General features: G+C 39.7%; 1 protein-coding gene across 1 annotated transcript in view; it reads right to left on the minus strand.

The window, feature by feature from the left end:
• The window catches only part of ncor2 (nuclear receptor corepressor 2), a 154,509-nt gene that overhangs the window by 88,205 nt on the left and 45,402 nt on the right, over nt 1–20,902 (minus strand). The window contains 2 exon segments of the mRNA XM_061730433.1: nt 3,542–3,655; nt 8,335–8,517. Coding sequence (XP_061586417.1) covers nt 3,542–3,655; nt 8,335–8,517 — 297 coding nt within the window.

Consider the following 20,902-nt stretch of genomic DNA (forward strand, 5'->3'; position numbering starts at 1 on the left):
TTTCTCTGCTTAGCAACAGCTTGACAACTCGCTCTAAAGGCAGCATTTATCCCCATCATCTTAACGGAGTGATTATTTGCACCAGGGTACAAATAGCAAGCCTCCACCAGCTGAGCTATTCACATCCTGTTGACATATGAAAAGAAATGCGTTGCCCATGCGCATGTGCAGCACTCTAAAATTGGAACCATGTCAAACAATAGAGCCAGGCAAACATCTGCTCTCACACTTTTGTATTAACAATTTTTGCTCTTATGTCATTGTAAGTACGACGGAGTATTAGGGCCAAACTAAGACAAAAAAAAGGAAATTACGAGAATAAAGTCATAATAATATGAGAATAAAGTCGTAATATTTTGAGAATAAAGTCGTAATATTACGAGAATAAAGTCGTAATATTAAATATATTATAAATATATAAATATAACTTCACAAGATGCTCAATATTCCTCATTTTAACACAGGGAAAAGACTGCTCTTCCTGTTAGAGTTCTCATAAATTATATTCTCATAATATTACAACTTTACTCTCATAATATTACTTTTTTCTCATAAATTACGACTTTATTTTCGTAATATTATGACTTTATTCTCGCAACATTATGACTTTATTCTCGTAATTTTACGACTTTATTCTCATTATATTATGACTTTATTCTCGTAATTTCCAATTTTTTTTTGGTCTTAGTTTAGCCCTAATACTCCGTCGTATTATAAGATATTTTGAATAGATTAAATGAAGTTTATCAAAAGTGGTGTTTCTGTCAATTACTGTTGAGCTGATGGATTTATTTATTTTTTTATAAATATTTATTTTTTTACATTTTTTGTTCTAATAATACATGGGTGCAAATAGCATACATTGATATTGGTAGCAGGGTGTAAATAGCCTACGTATCAGTACTTGCGCCCGGGTGTAAATAGCCTAAGCCTAATCTTAAAGTCAGCATCAAAGCTTCCTCTCATTTAGTTTTCGCTCCTCGTCCTTCTGCGTCGCTCGAGCCTTCTGCTGCTGTACTGACGTTAGTGTTTAAATAACCATTGATATTGTGTACGTTCAGGTTACTGATGCGGTGCCGCCAGTTCTTGCAGATGCAACAGTATTGATGTTTAAAGTGACCCAAATATATCTGTGGATGGCATTGTATTAGAGTTTCATAGTTTTGTTTAGTTTTTTTTCTTCAAATCTTTGTAACAGAATAATGCCACATACACGAAACTCCCCTTCTTAATTTCCCATAGGGCCTTTCTGGGAAGTTCATGGAAATCTCCCGCCCCTTTGTGACACTAAACAGAACTAAAACAGGGGACGTCCACTCGCTGCTCGAGGCAGGAAATCAGAGCGTATAAAGAAGAACTTCCTGTTACATGATATGAAGTCTGTTACAAACACAGATATTAGACAGATATTATTCCGTAACACCAGGAGTACTGGCCACTCTTATTCTTTTATTCTTTTATTATTATTACTATTATCGTTTTTCTTTTTTAAACAAACAAAAACAAGTTTAGCCCCTATTAGGTCAGATCAATTAAGTTATGGTTGTGTTGCAAATTTGTGTGTATCTATCGCACATGATGCCTGATAATTGAAAAAAAAAAATACACTGCAACTTATTATTTTAACTTTAAAGTGTGTATTATTTATTGAAACTTAAAAAAAACTCTACAAACTGTTTTCTAATTAATATTTTTTTAACTATATGAATACACTAGCTATTTTCTTTAAATGTTTCTATTTTTTTTTTTTTTTTTTTAAATTGCACAAATCTCATTTTTTATCTTATTATTTTGATTCTCGGGGTGGTGCAGAGGTCTTAGAAAGGTAAATAGATAAATAGGTTTTTCATTTCTTTAAGGAATAAATAATAATTTCAGAAATTTGAGGAAAATTGAAAAAAAGAAAATACCGGTAAGCATAATTATTTATGTTTCATATAAAATAAAATAAAAATCAAATCTACATTAAATCAAGTCTTGTGACTTAAGAACCAGAGCCAATTTCAGGCATAACTGGATCAAAAGACGACGACAAAAGGACTACGACCAAAACTGAATCTAAATTTGCCGTCAAAGATTAACAAGGCGAGCAAGTTAGAATATATGTTAGAAAATAAGGAAGGGGGAATTCTGGGTAACGTACTGGACACCAGAGGAAAGAAATAGGCAATAAAAGCGGTATTCACCAAAAGTTACATAATGCATATGAAAAGATGAAAAGAAGATGAAAAGAAAAGATTCAGTTAATGAAGGTTTGAAAGTTGAAAGGAAGCAGCGTTATCCAGAGAAACAGCCACGCCCGGGCTGGGCGTGCAGGGCGGCTGGGAGTCGGCCAGAGTGCATCCCGTCAGTCACAGGGAAGTGTGACAGAGGTTAGACGACAAACTTGAGTGACACATGCAACCTGTTTCTGTTCCTCAGACGCGCTGCAATTTAGTTATGCAAGATGATTGTCAAAGTCATGTGCCGTTTCTTTTAAAGGGGGTTTTTCTCATGGCATTCTTGTGGTTATCCACCAGTTGGCACTAAATAACACATGATGATTCCTGTCAAATGTCTCAAAGCAACATGTGACTGGAAGCTTTTCTCCGGCGAGATCTGACGTTCTGGCACAATTCCACATTTCCAATAGGAGCCTTGAAGTCTCACACAGACTGAATAAGGTGCGGCACAGATTGTGAAAAAGGACTTGGCAGTTTTAAATGCCAAATCCCATAAACGCGGAGACCGGCTCTTCTAACCACTAGGGGGGCTGAGAGCATCGAGAATCACTTCTCTGCTCCTGCTAAGCTTCATCTTCTGCACACACCTCTGCAGCACTCACTCGGTGCAGCGGCTGGTACTGATTTAACACTTGGTAATAGCTCTGTGTGACCTCAGAGCTGCACCGTTTATCTTTCTGGAAAGAAGGATCCATCAGCAATACTAGGAAGACAAAAGCTTGTGTTGGTGTGTGAGTCACCTTTTACTCTCTGCACATTTCTGAACCTGCGCGTGTGATTCATCATTGTTCATAAGTTAACCTTTGGAAGATTATTCTCTCAGGCAAGAGTTCAGTTTTTTCTCTGACAGCTGAGAAGAAAACAGTCGGGTATGACATGAATATACATTGACACTGTTTTTTTAGTTTTTTTTTTCCACCAATTTCATCAAAGAAGAAAAATCTAAGTGACAGCAGTCACTCTGAAGAGCCTCTGAAGAAACAGATGCCGGTTACATTATTTTTGATGTTTATTATGCAACAGCACCGCAAAATGTGCTAAAGTTTTCAAATCATGTTATGAAAGCTACATTAATAATAGGTTACTTCTTCTGGTATAACTAGACTTGGGTATTTATTTCAAAAAGGTGCACCTGTGAGGTCATCTCGTTCAGTTTCCAGGAACTGTCTGTCATCGAACATTCGTATACGAGCTGGTAAACACACTGCACATGTGATCAAGTGAAACCAGAGTCAAAAGTCGGGGCATTTTTTTAGAGTGAAAGGTGGTGAGCCACAGACTGAGCGCGTGCGTGTCTGTGTTTTTTTTTTTACACTTACCCTGTTCTCATCGTAGATGATCTGCACCAGGCTGCGGTGTTTGGCCTCGCTGGGCGGCGGCGAGATTGCCCTCTCCGGCTCGTGGGGCTTTGCGGCTTCTTTCTCCAGCTGTTGCTGCAGGAACACACACACACACACAAAGATGATGATTAACACTCATCAAGTCCCGAATGGTCTCATCATCCAGGACAGAACTATGGCTCACAGTTTTCTGCTGCATAGACAGTACACACACACACAAATATATATTTCTAAGATGTGCTCCTGTTGCCCACTCAATCCCAACATAACAGAGTAGTCTCAATCTGCAATCACCGCTACAAAATCAGAGGTGTAACAACAGCGTTGGCATCGAACACCCAGCCGTTGAGTCGTCCTTGACATCGGCTCAGAAGCTCTTTACGGCACAAACAACGGTGAAGGAGCAATAATGAAACCCATTAGAGGTGGCAGGGCATAGAAAAGGTTTAATCAGTCATTTTCTGAAGCATACAGTAGAATATAGATCAATGAAATCATGGTGTATTTTTGTGTGGGTAAGGTGTATCTGATTTTCATGACCTAGATGATGTTTTACTGTATATTGGAATGTTTCATGCATGTTTTTTTTGCTTTATGATAATGATTTACATGTACGGTAAAGTTTAATGTAGGTTTGTCGTGTTATTTCTAGGGCTGGGTATCGATTCAAATGTCAAGAATCGATTCGATTCCAATTCTTAATATTCAGAATCGATTATCATGATTCGATTCGATCCGATATTGATTTGGCTTAGTGTCATTTAAAATGTTTTTTGAGCTGTTGCCTGAATTATATGACTGTAAAATAACTAGTGAAATAATAATTTCACAATAATTATTGTGAAATAACTAAGAAATAAATAACTCAAACAGGCATTTCAATATCCATTTAAAGTGCAAAAAAGAAAGAAATTGCAACAGTTCATGCAGTAAACAAATCATTTTAGCTTATCTAATTTATTCTGTCACTACGCACACATATTGCCATAAAGCACCTGGCATTTTTCAGAAGTGTCATGACAAACTGTGTGTCCGACTACTGGGATTAAAGTTCACCTGGCGAAAATGATGGGGAAAAAAAAAAAAAAAAAATATCGATCTTTAGACATAAGAATCGATTTTTAGGAATTAATATGAGAATCGATTTAGAATCGGAAAATCGATTTTTTCAACACAGGCCTAGTTATTTACTTTTCTTTCTTTATGTCTTGTTTTAAATGTATTGTTTTTTAATGTGGACCCCAGTAAGACTAGCTGTGTTTAAGGGCATAGCTAATGGGGACCCTTACAAATAAACAAAAGTTCTGAGGTTTACAGAAGGGGTCTTGTGCAACTTTACATTTCTGTGCATACTTTCTGGGTCTGCATGGGGATTGTCCACCAGACACTGAGAGACCTGAGCTAGGTCACATACATCCTGATACCACATCCACAGATTCATTATCATAATTCTGTCAATTTTCTAAATACTCAAATGTTTATTCTTTTATTCTACACCTAAAAGGCAGCACAAAGAAACTTTTGCTCCACCAAGGTTGAGTCGCTTTCACCAGACTGTCCAAGGTTTACTCTTGTTCAGTTTCTAACTTGGTCACTTCTTTCTTGAGCCTCTTAGTCACCATGATCTCCGCCGTAGCTCTGCGAGCCAGTTTCATAATTCTGGACATGTGACTTGGTGCCATAAAGCGACGCACAGAAACAACATGGACGGCAGAGAAAGTTCCTTCGGGAGGCTTTTGTCAAGAGTTAGGGCGGGAGAAAGTGAGGGGCAGATGACGCCTCATAAAAAGTAATGAAATCATGAAAAAAAAACTCATTTGTACCACTTCAAATGATCAGCTAAAACAATCTAATGTGTTGCAACAGTAAAACTTGATACATCTGAAATGAAATCAAGTTTACAAAAACTGTGATCCATGCCATCTGAATCAATTTCAATGAAATTGCATCATTTCTTTTCTTTTTCCAACACAGCTATTCATCAACCAATATGACAGACACTGAACATACAAACTCTGACAGAGAAAAATAACTCTAATTTGGACCGCGGAGGGAGGAGAGCCAACGCCGCGAGGCTCGGCAGGAGAACCGAGCAGGATGGATCCTCTTATGCTGTGATGGCCCTGGCTAAGCACATGGTCAGGCAAATATGCACATTCTTGAGCAGAAGACCGCCATCCTTTCCTCCTCAAACTCACCTCAATTTTATAAATAAACCTGTTATCCTGAGCTCTGCTGACAAGAGACATGATTTCTGTAACCTCAGTGCAAACCACTGCACATGCACTTATTCTGCTAAACTGAGATGTTTTGGAGTGTTTGGAGTCCATGGGGTTAGTTCGGATTCTGGGACATTTTTAAATTGAACAACTGGAATTGTTTCAATGCAGCCTGATGGAGTTCCTAACTTTTTTTTTTTTTTTTAATGCATATACAGGACTGTCTCAGAAAATTAAAATATTATGATAAAGTCCTTTATTTTCTGTAATGCAAAAATGCCATACATTCTGGATTCATTACAAATCAACTGAAATATTGCAAGCCTTTTATTATTTTAATATTGCTGATTATGGTTTACAGCTTAAGAAAACTCAAATATACTATCTCAAAAAATTAGAATATTCTGGGAATCTTAATCTTAAACTGTAAGCCATAATCAGAAATATTAAAATAATAAAAGCCTTGCAATATTTCAGTTGGTTTGTAATGAATCCAGGATGTATGACATTTTTGTTTTTTTTAATTGGATTACAGAAAATAAAGAACTTTATCACAATATTCTAATTTTCTGAGAGAGTCCTGTAATTATTTTTACTGTAAATGAAAAAAAACCTGTTCTGTTCAAAGCTGCATCTTTGCTAGCTCATGCCAAAAATATCAGCTATTTAAGAGACTGGCACATAATTACTTGTCTATTCTCCCAGTTATTTTCTCATCTCAGAGCTTAAATATACCTACAAATGATGTAACATATGAACAAATGTTCCAGTAAACTACAATTGGAATCAAACTATCTAATTTGCATGTACATAGCCAGTCCCGCTATCTTAATCAGTCATCAAAGAGATAGTAGTAGAAGTTTATTTTTAATATTCTGCATTTGTATTCTTGACCACCTTGTTGGGTAACAAATGCATGACTATGAAGCTCCGCAAGTGCACGTAACTCGTCAGGGTCGTGTCATTAGTTTTAACTGCTGAAACTCAGATCTGCAACTGTACCTGTCACACATAAAGCAGCCCAAAGCTCCTTCTTATAATCATTCTTCTAAGTACAAACACAAGCAGATTAATATAGCAGCATGTGTGACAGAGGAGGAATTTGTGTGGATAAGAGTGGGCATCTTTACTAAACATGGTAAGCGGCCAACTGAGCATAGTGTGGCAGCTCTGGCAGGGATACGCGCGGCTCTGCAGTCAAAAACCTCCACAATCATTCTCCTCCCCCGGGGAAGCTGTTATTTATAGCCTCATTTTTCCCCCTCATATTTGAGTCTTTCCTCTCCTCAATAAAAAGCCTGAAAGGAGAGGAAAAGAAAAGAGGATGCAGATAACCGGTAAAGTGTGTGTGCATAATTGCTGCATGCTGTGCAACAAACAGCTTGAATGCAGCGATTAAAACGCAGCAACTGTCCGGGTGTTTTTTGATATGGAGCCAACTTGTGCCTGGCAGGTAACGTCACACTGGGCAGGGGGCAAAAGAATTGGAACAAAAAAAACATCATACTAACAAACGACAACAAAGCATGCAAGCATGACAAAATAAATGCTAGTGTACTTCCACTCAGCCTGGTCAGAAAGTGTGTAGAAATGCAGAGGAATGATGTCACTAAGCCGTTTCTACACAACCTTTTATACAGCAAATGAAATATTAGCCTACACTCTAAATAATATACAATTAAACCAATTAAAAAACTATATAATACGGTCTAGGAAGACTCATTTATTGCTATATCCCAAATTATCTGAAGCATCTTTGTCTGATTACAAAATATAAACCAAACTGGCTACAGCTCATTAACCCTTCAGTACGGTGGCCGAGACCCGACATTGCTGAAAATTAAAGAAACGCTGCAAATAAAAAGAAACGCCGCTGCAAATAAAATAAACGCTTTGCAAATAAAATAAACGTTGCAAATAAAAACAAATGCTGCAAATATAAAGAAACACAGCTGCAAATAAAAAAATAAAAAAAACGCAAATAAAAAAGCCACAACGGAAGTGAATTACCGGGGACTATTTTTGCTGATGCACCGGTGTTTTTTACGTGAGAGGAGAAGAAGACGAAGAGGACGTAAGTGAAAAGGAATAAATAAGAAGAGTGAGAAATAAGAAGAACAACGAACGAGAAAATAAGTGAAAAGATTAGTGTTCAACATCGCTACGTGTAATTTTTAATGTGCAACACCGTTGCATCGGCAAAAATAGTCCCCGGTAATTCACTTCCATTGTGGCTTTTTTATTTGCGTCGTTTTTTTATTTAAATTGCAGCAGGGTTTATTTTATCTGCAGCGGCGTTTCTTTTTGTTTGCAGCATTTTTTATTTTCAGCAATGGCGGGTCTCGGCCACCGTACTTCAGCCTTCTTCCACACTCACATCCAGTGCAAGTGCTTTCACAGCAAGTCCTTGGACTGAAATATTAATCAGATGAAGAAAAAAAAAAAGATGGAGGCATCAACAGCACGAGAGGGTGGCTGAAGAAGTTGAGGTGGAAATAAAACTCCTTCAAAGCACGCCGATGTAAGTACCACTGCATCACTTTGGGCACAAACCTGTTTTTTGCGAAGCTTGCAGATTTGCTGCTCCACCATGGTGATTTCTCTGTCCACACGGTCCATGTTCTGGATCAGCTCCTCCTTGGAGAAGCGAGCTGGAACCAGATCCAGGTCAGGGTCCATTTGAGCCGGGCTCACGGGGGAGATGGGCTCCAGCTTCCCGATGGCACTTGCACGCTCCTGCAGATGACGGGAAAGGCGATGGTTAAGCACTTCAGCCGTCACTATGTTTACTTTTATAGCTCAAAACCATCTCTTACAAATTAACATCTCACAAATTGACTTGATGATAAAGAGAAGAACAAACTTCTCCTTTCTTGTTTACAGTGTCCCTGTTTTACCGTCATGGCACCACCAGACACCTTCAAATAGTCTTCATGTAGACCTTTCAGAAGGTAATACATGGCAGTAATTAAGTCCTCCGGGTATTGACAGCCGGGGCAATGTCTCAGAGTCACTAATTAATGCGAGGCCACAGCCCCTCGCCAGGACTGCACACAAGAGCGCAGGCTCTGCTCACATGGTTTGTCATGTGTTGAATCTTCCTGTTTGGTTTTGATCTTAAGATTTGAAAAGTATTACATGTACAAGTAATTCAAGCCTTTGTTTTGTCACATATTAATTATTGTACTGTTGTCTAGTCAAACACATCATTGCGAAATATAAGAAAGCTGCAACTGGCTCAGAATAAAGCAGCACGTGTTGCTCTTTCATGTGGAAGAAGGACAAATGCTGCTAAAATGCATGACAGTCTCTGTTGGCTAGATGTAACAAATAGATTGTTGTACTTGTTGATGGTGTTTATAAGAAATGGTATTATTACAAAAATGCCAAGAATTTTGTATAGAAAATTAACCTTCACTTCAGAAACACATAACTATTCAACAAGACATGCTGCTAGAGGTTGCTTTACCTTACCAAAATCTAACACATCTGCTGGCACAGTGATCTACAGAGCAATGAAGGAGTGGAATTCACTTCCTGATTATATAACACAACAGAAAAATGTGCTAAGTTTTAAAATGAAACTAAAAGATTATTATTCTACACAAAATTTTAAGGATTATATATTTAATGGGGTACTCATATTGTTGGGTCATGGCATCTTTGCAATGTAACAAAAGTATTCGTGATGATTCAATATAGGAGCTTGTGTTGTATGTTTTGTTGTTTATATGTTTCGTATATGTGAATTTTTGTGTTTCTGTATATTTGTGAATTAGTATTTTTTCTGTTTGGCTGTGTGTACACTGTATTGTCACTCATGAGAAGATGAAGACCCCAGGAAGAATAGCTGCTGCTTTGCAAAAGCTAATGGGGATCTTAATAAAACAAACAAACAAACAAACATGTGTAGAATCACATTTATTAACCAGTAAAAAGGGTGTGCATCTAGTTACGCCAATATTTTCTTCATGTTGAAATGCTTTTACTGTGGTAATTGTTTAGTTCTTAACTAATGTTGTGAGAGAAAATCATTACCTAATGGCAACGGTGACTTTCATCAGTGACTGCGACGGGTGATCCCCGTCCCCAGAGCAAGTAGATCTGATGCCAAATGCATAAACGCACTATGACAGCCTACAATATCATTTTTTTCCCCAGCCTTTAAATGTAATTTCAGCTAATCGAGCTAACAGCATATCCTATATAAATATTCCTGTTCATATTTACAGGACTGTCTCAGAAAATTAGAATATTTTGATAAAAGTTCTTTATTTCTTTATTTGAGTTTTCTTAAGCTGTAAGCCATGATCAGCAATATTAAAATAATAAAAGGCTTGCAATATTTCAGTTGATTTGTAATGAATCCAGAATGTATGACATTTTTGCATTACAGAAAATAAAAGGACTTTATCACAATATTTCATTTTGTGAGACAGTCCTGTAGATTAGATTTCAACTTTATTTTCATTGTGACAAGTACAGAGAAAACAAAATGCAGTTTGTGTCAAACCAGGAGTGCAAAAAGCACAAAAGTATGGAGGACCAAAAGTGAAAAATAAAAGCAGAAATATATATTTTTTCTTTTTCCTTATACATGCATCGATGTCTAAAAATATGTATATTTTGTTTTTCCCTTTTGTTTGTACGTGCATCTGTTTTTACATTCCCTCGTCTCCTCTTTTAACTTTAGCTGATGCATTTCTGCTTTAGTATGCAAATGAGGAGGGCGGCCCTTCTTTGTCCGGCGCCTCTACAATTCATCAATAAACAGGAAGGAGCCGTATCGAGACAAAATTTGTGCCATAATGAGGCAAAAATGCATACGGTAAAGTAAACTGACGCATCAAGGCCATCGTGGAGGGGAGTGAGAAACCGGTGATGCGCTGGGCAGTTTTCACCATGTTCCACTCTCGGGCCTGACTACTCCACCCATAGGGGTGAGTTAGCGTGAATGGTTGTTTGTCTCTCCCAACGGATGCACGGTTGCGTCAGGAAGGATATCCGGCATAAAATCGAGCCAAATCGATGTTGCGGACTATGATCCGTTGTGGCGACCCCTTTGTCAGAGCCATTTAGCCGAAATGGTTGACTACTTGTGTAGCTAATTACAGAAAAAAGAATAAAAGAGCCTCATACACCATTTTTTATAAAAAAAAAAAAATAAAACAGACTACCACCGATTTGAAGGAACATTATATAGATATTTAATGCATGAGATGAAGAATTGGATCATTCTTCTGAGGAACAAGGCTAAAATGAGGCGTGGAGCTGCTGGCGGGCTACACACCAACTCAGAAAATCTGATTTATGATGAGAGGTTTACCATGTAGCACTGGGGTTGTTCAGGGACTGTACATACATGTGTTTACTAGAGTTAAACCAGCACTAGAGTTGGCTAGCACCATGCGTTACCCTCCTATGTGATGTCTTGTTTGTGTTGTTCTCTCAGATGTAAGTCTCTTTGGATAAAAGCGTCTGCTAAATGACAGTAGCAGTAGTTAAACATGTAGGATTCCTTTGGTGAAGCGCCAGTACCACACGGCAGAGGTGAGAGGGCCGTGCCTGTACTGGGACAGCTGCACTGATGGGAGCATCTCCAGTCCCTAGACAGCAAGTAACTGATTTTGTTCAGAGTCACAGTGGTAAGACTTAATGATAACTGAATCTGCTCAACAGTGTCGTGTAAGTTCATACTTCTTGTGAACTAGTTCAAAGTTCAGTTCACATAGTTTAAAGGGGACCTATTATGAAAAACACGTTTTTTCTTGCTTTAACATATATAAAGTGGTCTCCCCTCAGCCTGCCAACTCAGAGAAGGAGGAAAACAACCAAATTCTGCAGTGTCTGTACAGCCGCCCGGATGAGCCGTCCAGTCTGATGTGACTTCTACGAGCCTTTCAGATTCTGCTCCCCTCGTTACGTAACGAAAATGCGATTTACATTGGTTGGCCTCCGATGCATGAAACCATGCCCACAACCGTGTCCTAACTACATGCGAGCGTCCGACTATCGCTGCGTGACATCGCTCTCTGTCCACAGTGAAACCGTTAATATGCAGTTCTGTTATTAATTGTTGTTGAACTCTAACAGGCCATATTTTTGTGCTGAACTTGCTAACTACCCTCCCTTAACGGTTTAACAGTAGCTAGATTACATTAACAGAAGCAAACGGTAAATAGACGTCTGCTCAGCATCCTGACAAAACACACAAAAATAACGGTCAGAAACTTCCATCTCCCTCCAGCAGCTGCCACTTTATTGAGGTTTTTGTAGTGAAATGAGGAGGAATCATAGAGATAACTTCTCATTTCAACTAACTGGATCAGCCATTCTTCATCCATGACTGTTTCCTGCAGCGCTTTCAACCGGCTTTCAACGCGAGCGACAGGAAGAAAACAGAAGCAGGGTGTTCGACAAATGTTCAGCTCAAAACGGCGCGGCGCGCAGCGGCCAGTTAGGACAGTCCAATAGAAAATAAAGCAATTGAATTGATTTTGTCGCTGACGCTCGCTTGCATCGCATGCAGTTAGGACACGTGTCAGGACACGGTGTAACTCCGCCAGCCATCAATCAGCACAGAGCCTCATTATCATAGCCTCCCCGCCCACTCAGAATCCCTCATAGATAATGAGGTTAGAGAATGGGATGGTAAAGACATGGTTTAGAGGCTGAATTTCTCATTTATTTAGCAAAAACAATCAAAAGCTTGTTTTTAAGACATTCAAGGCCTGTTTAAGATAGGTATTAAATGCCATAATAGGTCCCCTTTAAAAATGAATAGTTCACGTTCATAGTTCACCATTTTCAGTTTGAATTATTTCAAATTCAGTTCATTTCAATATTTTTAGGTGAGAAGTACGAATGAAACGCCACCCTATCCTAAAACTGTTCACTAGTGGCTTTTCAACTTTACTCAGAGGCTGTTAATCTCCAACAATGTAGTCCATTGTCAGCGTTTCTACCTGTTGCTGGGAAATCAAACCCCTGAAGGCTGCAGGCGGTGTGTTTGATTGTCAAGGACGTGCAGATATTTTCTCACACTGATGCTTTAACTCCACATGACGTTTTCAAATGTGAAGTTGACGGAGGCAGACGCTCGGACTTGTTTTCTCAGTGCAGGTGGTACATAATTAGCACAGAAAAGTGAGATTTTTACCATTGGACTCTTTGGGAGACGATGTGTAAAATTCCCGCTGATAATGATAATCTGACGGCTCGCTGACGCTGCGTCCACAACGTCTCTCTCTTCACTGGTCATGTAAAGACTGCACCGGGCTCGGGCCGCCGTTGCCATGGAGCTGGAGCCCGTAGCTATGCTAGTGTGTGCACTGCATTGTGGGTAATGTAGTGTGAAGTCGTCGTCTCGTCGAGTATTTTAAATGTGGTGAAATGCATTCCCTAATAATTGGACCTAAACAGAGAAGCTGAAACTCACGTAATCTGAACAGTTCAAACTCCGGTTCGGGGTCTGCAAATCTGAACAAGTTCAAGTTCTTTATTTGCAAATATGTTGCGTTCAGTTCAACGTTCTCACAGAAATTAACGTGTTCAATTGAACGTGTTGATTTTAACTCGTTCATGCACAACACTGCTGCTCAAACTGTGCAGCGACGCCGACTGAACTTTGGGCAGGACATGTCCGCTGGGGGAGCAACAGCAGCACAGCTTTATAATGACAACTCGATAGAAAGCAGGAAAGTGACTGAAATATTTCATATCTGCAGTGTGGTCAAGTTAGAACCAACTGTTTTCCCCGTTACTCCGGTTCATCTGGGAGGATCTGAGATATGCCCATCAACCTCATCAGGGAAGACGTACACTGCTGCTCATTTCTTCAGATTGTCTTATTTAATTTAAGGAATAGCAGCCGTTTTCATTATTTACGTTTGTGTGAAAGGTAAATAAACACCAACTGCTATTTAACTTTTCACTTTGATCCACTGTTCTTTTCTTTTTTTAAAGACAATAATATTTCACCAACAAGCTTAAGCTGTAAAAGCTGTAAAATGTATTCAAAGTAAAATATGAAAAGAAGTAACATCAGCTTTAATAGTAATATTCATAGAAATAGAGTCCTGTGAGTAAATGAAAGAGTATTAACTATTCAGTAGATTCTGCCATTTTCTACACACGCTCCATCCTGATGCTGATTAATCACTTCATCTTTTGCCATCTAAAACTCTGAAATGATTCAATATGGCAATGCATTCATGAATAAATAACTGAAGATGTCACCTGCTACTGACTATAACTACACAGCATCGTGAGGAAAGGACTCATTTGGTCTGCAGGGGCAGATGAGTGATTGCACACGTGTTCCTATATTGCAGCGTGCGGCTATTCTGGACTTAATCCTGCATAAACGACCTCCTGTGTGGGATCCAGCTTGTGTTTTGCTCCACGTTATTTTTGAGCATGTGAAATGAAGGTTACGCAACTGGGCTAATCTGGTCTAGGCAGGCAGCATTACAGCCCCACAGACCTGCTGTGATTGAAAATGCCAGTGCCAGAGGATGCTGAGGGGTTGTCCTAGATGAAGACAAATCCTGTTTGCCAAAGCCAGCGAGTCTCAAAAATACCAACACACACAATCACCGAGACGAGAACACTGCTCCCCGGACGGTCTGACTGTCTTTGTGTTCAACGGGATCTCCGAGTCCAAGAACTGCTCTCCTCCCCTGATCTTACCGATATAGAGAATCAGAAAATAAGTCTATATGCTTGCCAAGTCTTTGTCAATGTTATGATTTAATTGTTATTTGGTATTAGAACGGCAAGCTATAGAAGGAATGCGCATGACGTCCCAGATGCGACTTCACAGCGGGTTACGCCCACTGAGTGGCAGAAAGACTGAGTGGCAGAAAGACTGAGTGGCAGCGTAAACTTTCCGTTTGAGCAACTGGAAAACATCTAAAATGGGAAAGAGCTGTTGTGCGATAGACTGTACTCACTGACTACGTTTACATGCTGTCAAAATTCGGGTTATTGCTAATATTCCGGTTACTGAAACATTTGGAATATTCTGTTTACATGGTAATTAATCATTTGGGATATCTGGATCAAACCAGCGACGCACGGAGAACGTGATGACGCAATTCCCGTCATTTCTGCTTCTTCTTCCTGTATCCAAATTCAAAACAAATGCTGCTTCGCGCAACCTTTCGCTCACCTTCTTTTAAATCTTGCTATTCCCGTACTTTCTACCGTCTACAAATGCCAAAATGTTAATATCCTTCATTACATTTATGAAGTGATTAGTCTCCTCCTGGTCTTGCGTTTCTCTGTGTTTATAAGAACTTCCTGGACTCAAAAGACCAGGATTCCTTGTGAACAGAGCATGCGCAGAAAACAAATTCATGTTCCGTTTGATCGGGATATTCCGTTTGGCGTTTACATGAATGAATATTCGGGTTTTAAAAGGAGTAACCCAGGGATCATATTCGGGTTTTTAATAACCGGAATATGAGCAAATTCGGGTTATTCAAAGGGGTTATTGGTGTTTACATGGCCGTGCAAATTCGGGTTATTGCCAATATTCGGGTTTTAAAAGGGTTATTGAGTGCATGTAAACGCAGTCATAGATTTAGCAAGAAATCGGAGTTATCGTTTCACAGACTGACGGAAAACAAGCTTAAGAGACAAATGGATCGCTGCAATTCACAGAAACAACTGGATTCCAGGAAACGTGGATTTGCGGTTCCCATTTTGTATCAGGTCATGTAGGATTTTTGGGTAGCTAACATTAAACGGTCAAATCATAAAGTTCAGTGTCCTCATCACTTCCATTTCTACAACAAATCCTGCCTTGAAGTAGGACCAAGGGTCAAGACTTTTGTATGCCTTCAAGCTTTGCTTCGTGTATTTCCCCAGCGTAGAAATTAACCACATATAAATATCAGGAAACTCGATTCGTGGCCAAATATTAATGTCCATGGACCACTGGTTCTTCGGGTAACTGTACGGGTCACTGTCAAGTCCAACTGACGCTAATTTAAGCCGATAATCGGCTGTTATCCCGTCTTCTCCACAGTTTCCCCTACTAGTTGCAGCCGTTTTTGCCACTCAGTGCGAGTAAGTGGGTGTTCCAGTGGGAATGTGACGTCAATGCATACCCTCTATAGGAACCAAAGTGTTACATGGAGGCTCAGTTTCTGCCTGATCTCATCTACACCACACCTCCACCTGCTACCAGCCTGTGCGCAGAAGTCACGGACAGCCAACTCTCCTCTGGTCCTGGAAACAATCACGTTTTTAACAAGCCTCGACATTATTACAGTTGTCCTCTCTGCTGCGGTGATGGATGGTGCCTCGTGGACTCCAGACACACTCATGTGGCATACTGTAACCCAGTTGCATTCAAGGCATTTCCAAATACAGGTGGCCAATCTTAGGTGTAACCGAACCCATCCAGAGATAGAAACGGGGAGAGCGAGTGGATCCGGCTGCTGCAAGGCTAACGTGCTGCTCACCTCACACCTTCTGTGTGCACGTGGCTTAAATAAGAAGGCTTGGCAAGTTGGGACTGAATGGGCATTTGGGAGGGCCTGCTGGCCTGTGATTACGCCTCTTTAGTTCTGCCAAGAGGACCATTAATCAAACCTCAGATTATGCCCGTCAAAGAAATGCTAAAGGGACTGTTTTCTGTTCAAATACTTTTACTTTGCATATAGATGAAGTCTAGACACAGGAAAATGCTGACTTGAAGCCAACTGTAAATTCTCAATCACCATCGTTTGTTTGAATAATACACAACATATTTGGGAAGGCCCCTGGAGCCAAATAAAAACACAACTTTGGCTCTTGCCTGTGACCGTGCAGACCCAGATCTCCCAAAGTGCCAATTGGGGTGTGGGTGGAAGCCAATATCTGATCTGGTCTTCTTGCATAATGGGCTAAACTTGAGCTGAGGGGATCCTTCGGTGGGCATTTAAATGCAAAAACTTCTACCGGTCACTGGTGGGTTGTTTCTGCCAGATTCTGATCAGGATCAGGACTCAGCGGTTGAGTGAAAATGAGAAACTCCCCCAAGACTGCCTTCAAGATTCCAATCTTCAATTTCCTACCAGGTCATTAAAGAGCTCCAAACAACTGAGCTTATCTATCAAATCACACACATCAACACGGCTGCAGCATTCTGCTGCTCTCCTCTTTCAAAGCAGCTTCAATTCTTTGGTATGGACAGTAGGCATGGGACGATATGAAAATTTCATATCACGATATTAGTGGACAAAAATATCACGATTACGATATTATCACGATATTAGCGTGTCGCTTATAACATTCTTAAAATGCAAGGAAAAACACTAACCGTGGATCCACTGGTTCCTTCAGAACATTTATTCTCAAATCATTCTCAACACAGTGACACTTGAGGTAGAGAACAAATAGTGTACTGTAAATGTTATGCATTACAAAGTGTAAACTATAGTACCGGTACCGGTATTTATTTGAACTTTCTTTTTTTGTAAGAAAATACTTCGTCGAAAGAAATAAGTGACAAATAGAAATAAAGTGACAAAGTAGAGCCAAATGCACACTGATTGTATTACTCTCTGAAACTTTAACAGTGGCTGGCTGCCTGCTACTTAGTACGGCTCTCTGGAAAAATAATAAAATAAAGGCACTGCTCTGTAGTATACAAAACAAAAGCTGCATGGCCAACACAAAGATTGAGTGAAAATAAAGTGCCACAGTAGTCAAATGCACACGGATTGTACTACTCTCTGAAAAAATATTAAATAAATAATAATAATAAATAATATTAATAAAATACATGAAAAAAAATAACACTGGCTTCTACCTGGCTGGTAGCCTTGTGTGACCAAAAAAAAAAAAAAAAAAAAAATTGGCGATAATTACAGTACCCCACGATAACGTTATCGCGGCCGTTTTTTATCGCGATATACGATAATATCGTATATCGCCCCATGCCTAATGGACAGTAATGAAAAACTGTATTCATCAATCACGCTCCAGCATTATCCACGACCAAACTACTCTCAAGTTTAGGTCCCGCTGACAGCATATTTGACACATTGTGCTGAATTGAAAAGCTTGTTGAATTCGTTTTATGATATCTTCCTCTGTTTCAGCCGAGGGTTATGGTTAAGCTGGTGCTTTTGCACCACCCATTGAGGCTAGCATGGACTCTCAGAGGGCTGGGTGTTGTTAAGAACCTCCCGATTTGATTTCCATTCTTTAGGATTGGATTCGATATTGATTTAAATGCTTCGATATCGATTCAGTAAGACCTACCTGTTGGCAATTTTTCATTATTTTTATATTCATGTCTATAACAAGTGGCATTTTACTTCACATAGAAATGAACTGAGCAGTTCAACTTAGCAGCACCATAATGGCTCACTTTGTGCATTTCTACTGTAGTACAAAAGTAAAAAAATAACAAAAATATGAAAAATAAAGTGCATGTAAACTTAAATAAAATGTATTTCCTCTTGGACATTGTAATAGACCTCACAACATCTGATATAAAACATTAGCAGCACCATAATAACACTTGTGCATATGTAGAACAAAAGTAAAAACACAAAAAATCTGCATCCGCATGGTGTCAGCTTAAGTGGTTCCGCTGGTTTGTCGTGTTGCTGTTGTATTTTAGTTCTGTCTGGCACAACTTACCGGTACACACCACCTAACTTTTGTCCGTTTCTCGTGTTCCTTCTTTAAATGGGAAATCAAAATGAGTCCAAACGTCTGATCTGAAAGATTTTCCGCTTGCCATTGTCTGCGTTTTCATTGTTGTTTGGTCGCGTGCAACCACCGTCAACAAAACGCGAATCATAAGAAAATGTTGCGTACAGCGCCCCCACTGGCCAGGAGGTGAAACGATTCAGAAACGATTCGATATTTTTACCCACCCCTAGACTCTCACCTCCATTCTAACTTGACTGTTTATCAGTGTTGGGAATAACGGCGTTAAAAATAGCGGCGTTAAAAATAGCAGGGTTAAAAAAAAACAACGCCGTTATTCGTTTCCCAGTAACAAGTTATATAACTAATTACTATTTCAAACCTGACTCACCAGGTCGGATAACAGCAATTAGATATCATGTCGGTGTAAAATAATGTGCCACATTTTCACTGTCGGTAACGGCGTTGTAGCGTTTGAAATAGTAATTAGTTAGATTACCCGTTACTGGGAAAAAATAACAGCATTAGTAACGGCGCTACTTTTAACGCCCTTATTCCCAACAGTGCTGTTTATACTTGAGGAGACCTGTATGTCAGAAATGCACGTGACTATTGTTTTGGGGTTGTTGTCAATGTTCCCTCTAAGCTGCGCGCGTGCGCAATCGCGCACTGCCCGCATATTCTCAGCGCACAAGAAAGTCTATCCAGCGCAGTGCTTTAAGTGGGCCGGTACACGCTGGTACGGAGTACCCCCACTTCTCAATATTAGCCTCTGGCGTACTGGGACTTCTCATGAGCTCAGTTCTCTGTTCTCTCCTTGCGATTTGGCTACAGTGGCGTTGCAGCGCGACTGCCCCTCGTGAGACGTTCACTCGCAAAGCCTGATTTATGGTTTCGCGCTAAATCGACGCAAGGCCTACGCCGTAGGGTACGCGGCAACGCGCAACGTACATGCGCATCGCCGCGTACCCCACGGCGTAGGCTCTGCGTTGGTGTAACGCGGAACCATAAATCAGTTTACGGAGGTCCCGCAAGTCGAGAGGAGGAGAAGTATTCAAGGATTTGGGGAATACAAGGAGCTGTGGGGATCCCGGACACGAGAAAGTCTGAAGCCTCTGCTAAAAGCTATCCATACCATTGCTGTGTCTTCCAGCAGTACTGGAGTTGATGGGGGATGAGGGGAGATGGCACCCCCCCCTGAAATAAAAACGGTCCAAATCCTCCCCCCTGAAATAAAAACGGTTTAAATCATCCCTCCTGAAATAAAAACGGTTTAAATCATCCCCCCCGAAATAAAAACGGTCCAAATCATCCCCCCTGAAATAAAAACGGTCCAAATCACCCCCCTGTAAAACTGTCATGCCTCCTTTCCATCCCTTATGTCATTTCATCAATGAATGTGGTTTTACTGCTATTTCAACATTTAGACTCATCACCAGAAAAATAACTTATTTGACAATTTTCACCTGTTTCAAGTAAATTTTCACTTGAAATAAGTAGAAAAATCTGCCAGTGGGACAAGATTTATCTTCTTATTACAAGCAAAAAAATCTTGTTCCACTGGCAGATTTTTCTACTTATTTCAAGTGAAAATTTACTTGAAACAAGTGAAAATGGTCAATTAAAACAAAATTTTGTCAACATTTCAACTTTTTTCATAAGATTTTTGACTTTTTGTTCCTCAAAATCTCAACTTTTCTCTGGACATTTTGACTTTTTTTCTCTAAATTTTGACTTTTTTCTCAAAACTTTTTTTCTCAACATTTCGATTTTTTTTTCTCAAAATTTCGAGAAAAAAGTCGAAATTTTCACCTGTTTCAAGTAGATTTTCACTTAAAATAAGTAGAAAAATAATAAAATCTTGTCCCAATGGCAGATTTTTCTACTTATTTCAAGTGAAAATTTACTTGAAACAGGTGAAAATTGTTGTTTTTTCCAGTGACGAGTCTTGTTTTAAGTGTAATGAGATACTTAAAAATAAAGCGTGCATATGTGATGTTGCTCACAGTCGTCCTCAGTTTGCTCAGGGAGCTTGTGTGTGTGCCCAGATACATGAAAAATTAGAGGGAACATTGGTTGTTGTTTTGCTTTTTTTGCACGATCGAGTGAGTCCATTATATTATCCTCTATATATCTTTTAAAAATTATTTTGAAATGTTTTGCAAAGCCAGACTGTTCGGTGAAATGGCTTTGCGTCATGTGCGCCCTGATTTTTCCCGTCTACAGAACAGCTGAACGAACATCCTCTGAGAGCAGCGGTTCCATACTTTTGTCAGGCGTTGCAGTAGAGCTTCATTCATCAGCTTTGGCTGACAGGGCTGGATTACTCCGTGTTTTCCTGTCAGCCTTTGGCCTCCCTCTCCCTTTCCCCCCTTTATCTGTGCCTCCCTGCGCTTACCCTTTGCCTTATTTTCAGCAGCATGTTGCTTTCAACCCAACAATCATGTTGGTGTTCTTGTTCCATGCA

The sequence above is a fragment of the Cololabis saira genome, chromosome 9 (genome assembly GCF_033807715.1).
Source record: "Cololabis saira isolate AMF1-May2022 chromosome 9, fColSai1.1, whole genome shotgun sequence".
NCBI classification, from domain to species: Eukaryota; Metazoa; Chordata; class Actinopteri; order Beloniformes; family Belonidae; genus Cololabis; species Cololabis saira.